Genomic DNA, 14,717 nt, shown 5'->3' with positions numbered 1-14,717 from the left:
GGTTTGCCCATTAGTTTGGGGATGATACCCTAACGAAAAATGGAGGATGATATCCATCCTGCGAGCGAAGGCTCGCCAACATTTTGAGACAAATTGTGTACCTCGATCAGATACGATGGAAAGAGGAACTCCGTGAATGCGGAATATCTCTTTAACAAAAATGTCTGCCAGGGTAGGGGAACTGGGTAGGCCTTTGAGGGGAATGAAATGGGCCTGCTTGGAAAAACGATCCACGACAACCGAAATGGTGTTCATCCCTTTAGAGTTTGGAAGTTCCACCACAAAGTCCATGGACAGATGACTCCATGGACGTTCTGGTATAGGGAGGGGTTGTAAATGGCCGAATGGCTTTTTACGAGCGGTCTTAACCTGGGCGCCGATTGGACAAGTTTTTACGTATTCTGAAATGTCCTGCAACATGGTTGGCCACCAAAAGGTACGACCAATGAGGTCAGAAATCCTGCTAATGCCTGGATGACTGGCTGACCTAGAAGAATGACCCCACTCAAGAATCTTCTTAAGGAAGCATGGAGCTGCATACAGACGGCCGACCGGCACCTTAAGGCCCCTCAGGAGATTAGACTGTGCTGCCATAACCTGATCCAGGATATCAAAAGAATTGGCCGAAACAATATATTTAGAGGGTAAGATTGTTTCGGAGATAACCTCGAAATTGTCCTCAAACAGGAATTGACGTGAAAGTGCGTCTGCCTTTTGATTCTTTGAACCAGGAATGTAAGATATGAGATAATTAAATCTCGAGAAAAAAAAGAGACCATCGAGCCTGACACGTCCAAAGGCGACATGCACTCTCAATGTAAAGTAAGTTTTTATGATCAGTAAAGATCGAAATGGGGGTCTCCGTTCCCTCCAGAAGATGTCTCCATTCCTGAAGGGGGAGTTTAATAGCCAAGAGCTCTCTGTTTCCGACATCATAGTTCCGTTCTGCCGAAGAATTTTTGTTTGAAAAGAACCCACGGGAATGAAGTTTGGCCTGTGGGGACTGTCTCTGAGAGAGAATGGCGCCAGCACCGACGTCAGATGCGTCTACCTCTAGGGTAAAAGGAAGCCCGGGATCAGGGTGACGCAAAATAGAAGCAGAAGCAAAAGATTTTTTGAGGGAGTCGAAAGCTTGGAGAGCTACAGGAGACCAGACTGCTGTGTTAGCTCCCTTTTTGGTGAGGGCAGTAATGGGGGCCACGGTAGAAGAAAAATTCTTGATGAATTTACGATAGTAATTCGCAAATCCCAAGAATCACTGTATGGCTTTCAGGGAAGTGGGTTGTGGCCATTCTAAAACAGCCTTGAGTTTGACTGGGTCCATAGAGAAGCCAGTGCTAGAAATAATATATCCAAAAGGGAATGGAAGAAAGATGAAAAGAACATTTCTCTAGCTTAGCATAGAGGTTGTTCTCCTGAAGGCGGGACAGGACTACTTTGGTGTGTTGAATGTGGTCAGAGAGGGATTTGGAAAAAATAAGGATATCGTCAAGGTATACTATAACGAAGCTGTCGAGGAGATCGCGGAAGATCTCATTGACAAACTCCTGGAAGACTGCCGGGGCATTACACAGGCCGAAAGGCATGACTAGATATTCATAATGCCTATCCCGGGTGTTAAAGGCGGTCTTCCATTCGTCGCCCTAACGGATGGGGAGAAGGTTATAGGCTCCGCGGAGATCAAGTTTGGAAAAAATTGTTGCCCCCTGAAAATCGATCGAAGAGTTCGGAAATAAGTGGCAGGGGGTAACGGTTCTTGATCGTAATTTTGTTAAGACCTCTGTAGTCAATACAGGGGCGCAAGGAACCATCCTTTATCTTAACAAAAAAAAATCCAGCTCCAGCTGGAGATGAAGAGTTGCGGATAAAACCTTTTCTCAAGTTATCCTGGATATACTCGGTCATGGCCTTGGTCTCGGATATGGATAGGGGGTAAGAACGGCTCTTGGGTAAGGTAGCACCGGGTATGGAGCTCAATGGGACAGTCAAAATCTCTATGGGGAGGTAACACTTCAGAACGTACCTTATCAAAAACGTCCGCCAGGTCCTAGTAGACCGTTGGAAGGGAAGTCTTAAACTCAGCGGGTAATTCCACTCCGGCTAACATCCGTTTAGGGGGAAGACAGGTCTTAAGGCACTGGGGGCTCCATCGTATGGGCTCTTTACCAACCCAATCTAATTGTGGGTTATGAAGTTGCAACCAGGGGAGTCCCAGAATTACATCTACTGATGGAGTGTGGATCACGTCCAAGATAATCTTCTCTTGGTGACCGTCCTCCGTAGAGAGGGATAGAGAACAAGTCTCCAGAGAAATAAAGGCTGGTTGGAGTGGACGCCCGTCTATGGCCTCCAGACCAACTGGAACAGCCTTAGATCGAAAGGGAATCCCATTCCTATAGGCAAAACTCTGATCAATAAAGTTCCCCTGAGACCCAGAATCTATAGGCGGGGATCAGGGAGTTATTCCAGGCCAGAGAAATAGGCAGCATTATACGATTGGGAAGTACCTTAGAAGAAGAAAGAGGAGAAGAGATTATACCCAATGAGACCCTCTCATACCTTATTGGGTCCTGGCGTTTCCCGGTCGCAGAGGACAGCTTACCAGCAGATGACCGGGATGACCGCAGTAATGGCACAGTCCACCATCTCGTCGGCGCTGTCTCTCAGACGCGGATAGACGATGACCTCCGAGCTGCATCGGTTCGGGCTCATCCATGGGTTGGGGGACGTGATGGACGAGACTACGGCTGGAAGATCGGGAGGAGTTGGTACGAGGAAGAGCGTGTTCAATTCTTCTCTCTCGTAGCCGCTGGTCCACGCGGAAGCAGACCGCAATGAGATCCTCCAATCTGGTGGGTCTCTCCATAGTGGCCAGCTGGTCCTTGATGTCATCCGACAGACCCTGCCAAAAGGCTGCTGACAATGAGCCATCATTCCAGGAGGTCTCCGCCGCGATGGTCCGGAAGTCCAAAGCATACTCGGCGACAGGACGAGTACCCTGGGAAATATGGAAGAGAGAAGAATCTGCCGTAATTTGACGACCAGGCGTATCGAATACTTGCCTGAATTCTCGAAGAAAGCGAGAATAGTCATGCATCATGGCAGGATCCCGCTCCCAGATGGGGGATGCCCAGGCTATGGCCTTTCCGTTCAAGAGAGACATTATATAGGCCACCTTTGAAAGAGCAGTGGGGAAGCGCAAGGGGGATAGTTCAAATTGCATCTCGCACTGATTTAGAAACCCTCTGTACTTGTGGGGATCCCCTGCATAGCGGTTGGGAGCCGGGAGACGAGGATTCACAGCCACAGGAAGGCCCGGGGAGGGAAACGCCGCAGCTGCCATGGCAGAGGAGCCTGGGGAAGGCTACAACAAGGAGAGTCTAGAGAGCTCCTGCGTCATGGACGCAAGCTGCGCCTCTAGCTGGAGAAGTCGCTGCATAGGGCTTGGTTGCTCAACCTCTTCGGGGTCCATGTCTGTGGGGCTGAGCATAATGTTACGCTGTGCTCACCACGGACAAGGAGGGACCCCGATACTGAGGTGAGATGGGTAACAAATTGCACCCACAGCTACGGGGACACGCCTGGAAAGTGGAAAATAGGCGTCTGGAACATCTGGGAGTATAAGATAAAGTAAGATACTCGCCAGACGAGAAGGGAGATTCCAGAAGATAGGTGGTACCTAGAGCCTGGGGTCTAGAGCCGGGAGGTAGGTCGGAATCTGCAAACCGAGGTAAAGGGGTCGGGGTGTCCAGGAGGTCAGGATACAGAGCAGGGGTAGAAGACCAGAGCGGATCCACAGCCAGGCCGGTTCGGTACGCAAAGAATCACTAAGGAGACAAAGAGACAGGAACTGAGGCAGGCACGACCGTGATTAACACAGGTCATACAAAGCTATGCTCAGCCAAAGAATGAATGGCTGAGCAAGGTATAAGTAGGAGGAAGGATCAATAGGGAGAGGGGGAGTAACGAGGGAGCGGCCCCAGGGAAGATAGGGATTGGTAGGGAGACTTACCACAGCTGTGTTAGATGTGCAGCTTGTGAGCGGTGCACGCGCATCAGGCATGTGCACCGCACGGGAGAGATGCGCGTGGCCTCAGCTGGGGGCGGCAACTCCCCCTGAGGGAGGACGCAAAGGTCCCCTGCCGTGCGCGCGCATGCGCGAGGTCAGCAGCCGCCGTGGGAAGCGGAGGAGAGGGGAGATCTTGCCCACGGCGGCATGGAGGCACAGCAGGAGCGGCGGTGAGTACAGTCACGGGGGGAACCCCTTTAGAGGGAGGTATTCCCCCGGACCTCACACTTGTACAGGTGATCAAATTATTGTTATTTCAATTTTAATAACAGAGTATAGAAGAAGGGGTCTCTGGAGCAGAACCACATTAATTTCAGCATCTGGAACCCCCTGCTTCCCAAGCAATAGGCTCCGGTAACTCCTGTGCATTTATATCTCCCGGGCATGTGACGTGGGAGATTTAAGCAATGCAGAGGGGTACCTGCATCCCATAATGAGGCCTGCAACTCGAAAAGCAGGGGGTCCCCGGACCAGAAATTAATGCGATTTTTCTCCAGAGACCCCTGTTTCAATACTCTGTTATTAAAATAAAATAACAGCTTCATTAACTTAGCGGCTAGCTGTGAAGGCAATGAAGGGGATAAACCTACAAGGAAGGTTGCGCAAGAAGTTAACCCCTTCACTACCATAGCAGTGGTAACATCTATGGTAATGAAGGGGTTAACCCTCCCGCTACCCACCTGAGAGGCCTAACCACCCACCCCGGGGCAAATACCCCCATCACTTACCCCCTATACCTCCAAGATACATTTAGAATACAACAACCCTACTATCTACCCCCTCTATCCCCAACAAACTCCCCCCCCCAACACATACAGTATAATAATGGGCAAAATTACTATTATCCACATCAGGAAAATTGCGCATTTGCCATTAAAAATAAAATATTATCCAGCAAGCATAAAGTAAATTTAAGTTCTACTTACCCCTGTCAGGCTGAAGTCCATTGTAGTCTTCCTCTTCGTCTTCCTCCTCGTCCTCCGTGGGCAGCAACATTACAAAAAAAACCTACTGGTCAGTAACCCCTTAATCACCTTAGCAATTAGTAACTGCTATAGTAATTAAGGGGTTAACCCCCCCTCCCTCGCTGCCAACCTGGAGGCCAAACCACCCTCCCTGGAGAAACTACCCTCACCCCTCAACCCCTCCACCCATTGATTGTCATACTGGTAAAATATTTTGGGCATGGTTTACCATTGTGATAATCAATGAGGAGAAGGAGAGGGGGTAGTTGCCCTAGGGAGGGTGGTTATACCTCCTGGATGGGTAGCATGGAAGAGTGGTTAACCCCTTAATTATTAAAACGGTTACTAACAGCTAAGGTGATTAAGGTGTTAGTGGCCAGTAGTTTATTTTTATTGTAATGTTGCTGCCCACAGAGGGTGGGGAGGAAGATGAGGAGGAAGACGAGGACGGCCTTCATCCTGGCAGGGGTAAGTGCAGCTATTTTAATCCGATTGGCCATTTAGTCTACAGCGGACAACCTCGGACAACCACACAATATGTTGCATTTTTATCTCGATGTGGTCGAATCCTGGCTGCTGCACCTGTACTGTATTACTTCTTTAATTTGGCTACTGCAATTAAAATTTTGTTAGAGTAAACATCACCACTTTAAAACTACTGTAGAAAATGGGGTTAACTAAACTATTCAAATATTTAACAGAAATCTTAATTTAATTTGGACAAGTTTACTTGTAGAACATTATGATTCACATCAATATTTTTTTTATTATAGGCTGAACTGAGAAATTCCAGGCATTATTGAAAACCCTGCTTTCTGGTAAAAATTCCAGGCATTATTAATTCGCTAATGACCCAGAATTTTTGGCACCTTGCCAAGTTTTTATTTCTAGCCAATCCGCTTTCATAGGAGGCAGCAGCCAGACAGTGACTTCTGCCCCTCCCTCCCTGTCTGCAAAGAGTTTCAGAGTTTTGTGTGTGGATGTGTGTGTCTCTGTAGAGTTTGTGTGTGTAGCTGCAGAGTTTTGTGTGTGTGTGTGTATGTGTGTAGAGCTGCAGTGTGTGGGTTTATAGAGCTGCAGAGTGTGTTTGTGCATATAGAGAGGGGCAGCAATGTGTGTGTGTGTTTGTGTGAAGGCTGTAGAGTGTGTACGTGCGTGTGTGTGTGTGTGTGCGTGTGCGTGTATAGAGAAAGAAGTGCTTTAGTGTAATTTCAATTTTATTTTAATTTAAAAAATCTATATACAGTAACTACACTGTATAAAAAAGTGATTTATTTATGAAAAAAGCCTATGTGTATCTTATAATAATAATAATTCCCGCAGAACAGGGCATTACTGGCCAATAATGCCCAGGCTGGGTTAAAGTCCCTCAGCATGGCCTCGGGCCTTCAACTCTTTATAGCTTTTTATACATTTAATATGAGGTTATAGTAGGATGTTAATGGATACTAAAACAATTTAAAGATGTCAAAGGACGTTTAATAAAGTTCCTTAGAAATATAATGGGAATGCACAACATTGGTAAAGTATGAAAGACCATTGAGCGTATGCACCATCATATAATAATATACATTTATTTCTAAAACAATTCTAGTATGTTTGTAAAACAAATTTGCAGGCACAATTACAGTACATCTTACGTTAAAAGTTCTGTATGAGGAAAAAGTCAAATGTATTGTACCAATTCACAATGAGATGATGACATTAAGATTCATCCACATCAAGAGCAGTTAAGGTAAAACTGTGACATATATAACTATTTTTTTTTAAACGGGTCATGTCAATAACACCACTTACAGATGTAGCAGACGTTATTTGTCCCGCAGGTGTGTTGCAGCAGGACACCCAACGCGCCTGCAGGAACAGATACCATTGTGTCTGCATTAGTTGTGAGCAAAAAAGGGGTGGAGCTAACCCATTATTCCATTCGATGGTGAGCACCACCAAGTAGATTAATGCTTGCTACATCTGTACTGTGGTCCCTAAAAATGGCACTCAAAGACATCTGACAGGAACGGCTAACTCTTTCCTATTATATTTTTTAGCACCAACCATAGATTATGAGCGGTTAATGTTGGCAACGATTTCCCTTCACAAAATACCCTTCCAAATGATATGCCAAACTCCTTAAAGACTTGACAGCAATGGAAGATTTTGTGTAATTATTCTCCAATTATCACTATTGCAGTTTAATGAAAAGCTACGATGATTTTATTTTTTTTTATTAAAATTTGTTTAATTGAACTGTATTTTTAAATTGCAGAACCCCACAGTATTGCAGTACAAATATTTGGGAGCGTAAAATGTGACTGCAATTTTTTAATGGTAAATAATATTTTGGCTGGGTTTTGGTTAAAATTATTGACATGGGAGACCAGCACTTTTAACACCTTTCACCTTCAGGGATCAATTCACTAAGCAAAACATGGTAGTGGAATAAAATGTAGTTTATTCGGGTAAACCCACATACACACAATGAAATACAAAATACAGATACAATATACACTTCCTGGAGGTCTGGGAGTGAAAACTAACCTAAAATAGGTGCAGGGCACCTGCTTCGGAAGGCTTACCCTGACGGAACCTCATCCTGTGCTTTCTGGTACTCTTTTCGGTTAGAATACCCAACTGCGACTGCTACGTTCTATTTTGAGAACGTGGACTTCGTGTCTGACTTAGCCTCAGCTAGGCAGACTTTCCTAGCTCCAAAATGAAGCTGGTTTATCTGCTATTTGCAATAGAGCAACTTTGAAAAGCCCGCCATAGCATCGTTGACTCAAGTCACTAGATGGTCTGGTTCTCTGATCGGGCCATCTCCATACATACCCTCCGCTGAGCTATCCTTAACATGGAAGTCAGAGCGGGGGATTGTCTGGCTGTTGACATCAGAGGAGGGGGAGTGCCAAGCCGGCTCGAAAAGCTATGAAATGGCCAATGGGAAACGTGCCTACGAGCATCATCTTCCCCCAGCCAACCCATTGTCACCTGCTGGGCAGGCTCCACCAGGACTGGAAGTCCAAAAGGTGTCCCAAAGGGGTGCCCTTTGTTCTCTGGACCTGGCATATTGCCCTTCCCCGCTCACAATATGTTTTTCTCACCTCTGGACATACTTTCCTTCCTTTGAACGCAGATGTCTATGCAGATATCCCGGCACCTATGTAGATGCCTGGCTGACTGTATAGACATTAATACATGCAGTATTAAACATTAAAACACTGTTCTAATCAACTATATTTTTTAGGGAACCTTATACCTGTGAGGGAAATGGGACTGGGATACTTGGGCTCGAAAACCAGGATTCTTGGGAACACTGTGGTGCGAGGTGTGTAATTCACCTCGTGTACCCACAAATCATGCCTGTACGTCGGGGACCACTGGTAACTTTGTCCGCCGAACTCCAGCAAACAAGATAAATAAATTTCGACCCAAATATCCCACCTAAAACTCACACTCCCGAAGTTTCATGTTTATTGAGGACAGGGAACATATAAAACCATGAACAGGTCTGGGTTATGCTATACATTATGCTGTCCCTTGCTTATGGTGCTATTTAGCTGCCAGGGACCCACGGATTCCAGGGGTAACCAGTGAGGCTTCACCTTTATTATGAAAACTGGCTACCCCCTACCATCACACTGATTTCAAAGAAAATTTTATCAAAACATAATATTTTGAAGACATCACTCATTTTCAATAGGTTTCTGAAAACTTATTTGGACTGAACTAGTAATAAAAAATGCGTTATGTTGTAACAATGCATATATACAGTAAACATGTGTATGGTGTCTTTCCTTAATTTTGCATTGATGAAAAATGTGTACAACCTCTGTTTTGGATAAAGTGCGGTTCTAAAATTGAACTGTGGTAGTACCAATTGGGTCACTTTCGCACATAAATGACCCTTGATTTGAATCAGTGTCCCTGTGTGATAGTCAGGCCAGCTGACAGGTCTGCTGTGACTCAGGACTGAAGTTGTAACTTACGCCATAGGAAGCTGTCGATCAGTCGGAGGAATGGTAGATGTTAAGTGCAAGGCTGGGGGGTGGGGGGTTTACCTGCTTGGGAGGTGAGGTTGGGGGAGCTCAATGGAGGAGGGAAGCCTAACCACCTGACTCCTCTCCCAAGTCCGACACAGCTGTCATGGATTATCCCTTGTCAGTGGCCCTGGCAATAGTGCTCTGATCTGATCACAATTTAACAAATTACCCTCACTGTGTCAATAAGTTACAAACAACAAAAAATAAAATGTACTTACTTTGGTAATACCAGAATTTGCACTATAAAGATGCAGAAGAATATAAGACACGCACATGTCACATAATACTTGAAGGCTGGAAGTGTAGTTGCCCTGTACTAGGGAATAAATACAGAATGTTACTGTAAATATCTGTATTTACATTTAGATATTGTATTTAGGTATTTGTGAATACATGGTTATGCTTTCTCAGTATTCTCAGCAGCAGGTAATTGCTTAATCCAAGTGAAATACATTTTTAATTACAGCAACTCTTGTTAACCCCTTCAATGCCATTGTGATGTTTAGAAACATTTAAAATGCAAGGCCCTTAGAACGTTTGAAAATGTTATCCTTCTTCCCCCTACTCCTGCATAAGTGAGGGGCCTGATTCTAACCAGATGCTCCTTTGTCGCTGGGTAACTATGTCATCACTCAGACCGAGAGAGGAGACAGTAGGACAGCCTATGGGAGCCCCCTCTGACCACTAACAAGTTCTGTTATCACACCCGTTCCCCCGCCCCGTCAGAAAGATAAGGGGGATTTGAAGTTTAGATTTAGAGGAGACCAGTTTTTTTAGTTAGTTGGTTGTGTGTTCATACGGTATATATTCATATGTACCCGGCGTGATTGCAAGTTAGTGCTGCCCCTTTTTTTGCAGGCAGCTAATGCATTTGTATGTTGGTTACGCTCACTTGAGCATTGTGTGGGTCCCGATTCACTGTGTCAGGCCAGCATTAGCAATAGCTGTATATACAAATAAACGCACACAAGAGTTTCTGAGGAGTCTTGTGAAAATCAATTCTTAAACACGAGTTGCATACACATTTGCATTCACATTGTGTTTGAAAACTTCTATTTCATAAGATCCTAATGGCACATTTTTATTCTTACACATTTGAGGTTATCTTTAATTGACAGTGCGCCCTCTCTCGTTTACAATATCCCCATATACTGTATGTAAGAATAAAACTCTGCCTTGGGAGGGGGTTGGGAAAGATGTCAAAGTGCACGCTATTCTGTTGCAGAATTTTTATTTTAACTGTCATAGAAAGGTGCAATCTTCATAGTCAGCTTGACAGTTTAAAGAAACCCATCGCAGGATACCTTTTGTTGTCTACTTTCAGAATATATAAGTTGTGGATCATTGTTCAGTAACGGTAATTACATGAGAAAGTAGCGGTGTATCAAAATCTGTGTAGTGCTACTTTTGGACCCACCATCCTTTTCTCATATAAAAACATTAGCTACATATAAAGTAATTGCGGGATGTTATATGTTCTTAAAAGTAGAGAAAATTACAGGTTGCGTGGTGTTTAATATGGCCCATTCAGACAAGCTTTAGATAGTCATATTACATACTGCTGTGCAAAGAAATAAAACCAATCACAATATTTTTTGCATGTTAATGAGATTGCAGAAGTCACATGATCTATTATGCATTTGGCACCAAAACCTCATTAACGTGTAACTTGTTGTGAAAGAAACAGTGTTTTAGTTACTAGGATTTATCACAAAACTGACACACAAATCGTTGTTTCAAACTTTCATTGCAAAAACCTTAACATTTCCTTGGCCAAGCATGGGTACAGTGGAGTGAATGGGGTAATGATATCTTGTGCAAAAAACATACATATCATTATGCTAAGATATATATATTAATATTATTGTATTTTTAACGCCTGTTAGAATGCGGTCTAAAAAGACACAGACACAGACACACAGACACGGACACCCAAATGGAAATATTACTGTATGCTCATTTGCACGTCTTAGACAGGTCTGCAACCCTGCCTTTCACCACTAGCACACAGCACACAGCACTTCCACTGCAGCAAGGGATTCTGGGAAATGACATGCAAATGAGCATACAGTGCCACCTTTTGCTTCAAAACCATTTAACATGGTCCCCTATAAGCTTAAACTTGCTGCATTTCACAGCTTTGAGCACAGCCTGGGTTAAGATGCATAGCCAGTAACCATGTTAAATGGTTTTGAAGCAAAAGGTGCACTGTGTTCTCATTTGCATGTCATTTCCCAGAATACCTGCTGCAGTGGAAGCGCTGTGTGATAATGGTGAAAGGCAGGGTTGCAGACCTGTCTAAGAGATGCAAATGAGCATGGTGTAGAGGAGTCAGGGAGCGCAGTTCACGATGTTGGAATATGTAAAACAGAACACACAATAATAGTGCAACCCTGTCTGGAATGGTAATCTTAAATTACCTTGATGCAGAGGTGTGCAGATAAAAAGGTTCCCTAATGCAGATAAAACAGGTAGGTGAACAAACAATGGAACAGAATCACCTAATAAAGATGGAATAAATGCTGAATGACATATAAACAGCAAAACAAAAAGCAGCAAATCACTGAACAGGACAGCAGTGACAATGAAGTAGTGACAATAAAAACCACTCTGGGAAAGTATTCAGGCAGCAATAACAATGTATTGGTATACATTAAACCGCAGCAGCAGTAGGCAGTGCAAACTCACAGGAAAACCCTGTGATAGGGCATGTTGCAAACGACAAGCGTCCTGGTAATGGGGTGGGTGATCCAACTGGTGACGCTGGTGTTGCAGAGGACTCTCTGCGCCTTGCGGTTCCTCTGCTCTCTGATGTGTGTGCCCCTGTGCCGTTGAACACAATTCAACTCCCAAGTTATTTATTGCAAAATTATAAAATGATGTTCCTGCATCAATATAATTCTATAAATGAGCATGAGATATTATATGGATACAAAAATTAAGAATGTCGCCTAATTCATGGGAGGTTTAGTTTTATGTCATTTGTTGTTTTTACACAACCATACTTTGTACTGGTATAATCAATTTTTTTAATTATTGCCCTTTTCTTTTTTCTTTTCTCTCTCTTGTTCCTCCTTTTTTGTTACAGTTGATGTATTCGTGGATATTTTATGCCGGCAAAGATCAGATTGGGCCAATGACATTGGATGTTTCATGGTGCTTTTCGGTTATTTAGACTTTGAATTGTTTATACCCACCACAAGATGTTTTTATATTATTATACATCTTTAGATAGGTATTATGAGTAGGGGTCTCTATTGGTGGCTAGATAGGAACTTGGGAGTTGAATTGTGTTCAACGACACAGGGGCACAGTGGACACTCTGAATCGGAGGGGGAGGAGCTAAGGGCACTCGGGCTGTGTGACGTAGGCAAAAACGGTATCCCATTCTTCGGTGTCCGATTTGCGCCGTGTGCCATAGTAGACTAGGTGCAGTCGCTTCCTCAGGGTTACACTATTATTGTGTGTTCTGTTTTACATATTCCAACATCGGTGAACTGCGCTCCCTGACTCCTCTACACTATTACACCTCAAGGATCAACAAGGAAGATCCAGTGAAAGTTGAGCAGCATTTTGTAACCGTTTGTATTATTTCTTTATTGCTGTTTATTTGTTCATCCTAGACACCTGTAGGAGCGGCTGGGGAATTTCTGCTTCTACCCATGCAAATGAGCATACAGTAATTTTTCCATTTGCTACATGCTTTACTGTGGAGGGTTTTTGTCACTTTTTTTACCCACCATAACTTAACTTAACTGTGTGTGTGTGTGTCATTAATAATGTACATGACCCAATATGTGTAGCCGAGTTAACCTGTGTTTGTTATAACAAAACTAAGCAAGTAAATAATGTATGTAAAATGGCAAAAACTTATAAACAGGTCTGTGCTGTTAAGTTTTGCAGAGATCAAACATTCATGCAGTACAGTATATACCTTTTCACCTTTTGTCTGAAACATGCCTGGCCTTTCACTTCTACAGTATTACAGTGATTTGTCAATAGCTGAAGGAGCTTTGATGCAGATGTTGAATTCTCAAATATTTGAATTGCCTAGTCCTATGATGTATTCCTTATATGAAGCACAAAATTAACATGATTGCTATAGTCAGTCTTTAATTAAGTAGTAATCCCCGAAGAACAGGGCATTCGCCTCGGGCCTTCAACTCTTCCAGCCAGGGCATTATTGGCCAGTAATGCCCTGTTCTGAGGGGATTATTACTATTATAGGCTAAATGTAGACTTTTTCATAAATAATAGGACACTTTTGTATAGTTATATAGATTTTTTTATTAAAATAAAATGGTAAATACATTAAAGCACCTCAATATACAGTACGCTTAAACTGCAGCTATCTATATCCACACACTGCCGCCCCGTCTGTGTACACACACACACACACACACACACACAACCCAGCAGGTCTACACACAAACAAACGCTTCTACTGACACACACACGCACTGCAGCTCTACACACACACACACACACACACACACACACACACACACACACACACACACACACACACACACACACACACACACACACACACACACACACACACACACACACACACACACACACACACACACACAGCAGGTCTACACAAAACAAACTGCTGCTACATACAAACTCTGCTGCTACACACATATACAACACAATAGCACACCACACACACACACACACACAAACACTGCTGCTGACACAATGACACACTGACACACAAATGCTGCTTCTGCTACTGACACACTGACACAAACACACACAAACACACACAAACACTGCTGCTGCTACTGACACACTGACACACACACACTGCTGCTGGCACACTGACACATACAAACACCCAAACACTGCTGCTGCTGCTCACACACTGACACACTGACACACACACTGACACTGCTGCTGACACACTGACACACACACACTGCTGCTGACACACTGACACACCGACACATACAAACACACAAACGCTGCTGCTGCTGACACACTGACACAAATACACTGCTGCTGCTGACACTGACACAAACACACACAAACACTGCTGCTGCCACACTGACACACACAAACACTGCTACTGACACACAAACACTGCTGCTGCTGCTGACACACACAAACACTGCTGCTGCTAACACACACAAACTGCTGCAGACACACTGAATGACAAACACACACACACACAAACTGTAGCCACAAACAAACTGCAGAGAGTCACTCACTTGCTTTGCAGTTACAGTACACAATCTTTATCTCCCTCCTAACTGAATCTGTTGGCTCTGTTCCGGAGGGAGGGGGAGGAGTCACTGCCTTCTGCTTCCTACGGACCAATCCCCGGGTCCCTTTCTCAGAGCTGTTCCTACCTGTGGACCAATCCCCTGCTTTGTCTCTGTCAAAAATGAAAAGCTGATTGGCTGGAATTAAACACATTGAAATAAACACCTTTCAAGCTTCAAAAATTCCGGGCATTACTGAATGAATAATGCCCGGAATTTTAGCCAATCAGAGAGCAGGGATTTCAGTAATGCCCGGAATTTTGCAGCTTTAGCCTATAATAACAGATAACAACTGATGTTTGAGATTTCGGATAATTCTATTTTGGTCAAATTGCAGTAAATGGATATGAATGTCATGAAATAGTCCATATTA

General features: G+C 44.0%; 1 protein-coding gene across 2 annotated transcripts in view; it reads right to left on the bottom strand.

Annotated features, from left to right (window-relative positions):
- ADCY2 (adenylate cyclase 2) overlaps positions 1-14,717 on the bottom strand; it is a 1,451,375-nt gene that overhangs the window by 383,394 nt on the left and 1,053,264 nt on the right. For both annotated transcript variants that reach the window (XM_075586169.1, XM_075586170.1), the window contains exon 14: positions 9,290-9,387. In XM_075586169.1, the coding sequence (XP_075442284.1) occupies positions 9,290-9,387 (98 nt within the window). The remainder of the gene's footprint in view (positions 1-9,289; positions 9,388-14,717) is intronic.

This window comes from Ascaphus truei, chromosome 2 (genome assembly GCF_040206685.1).
Source record: "Ascaphus truei isolate aAscTru1 chromosome 2, aAscTru1.hap1, whole genome shotgun sequence".
Classification (NCBI taxonomy): Eukaryota; Metazoa; Chordata; class Amphibia; order Anura; family Ascaphidae; genus Ascaphus; species Ascaphus truei.
This window is presented reverse-complemented; position numbering and strand designations above follow the sequence as displayed.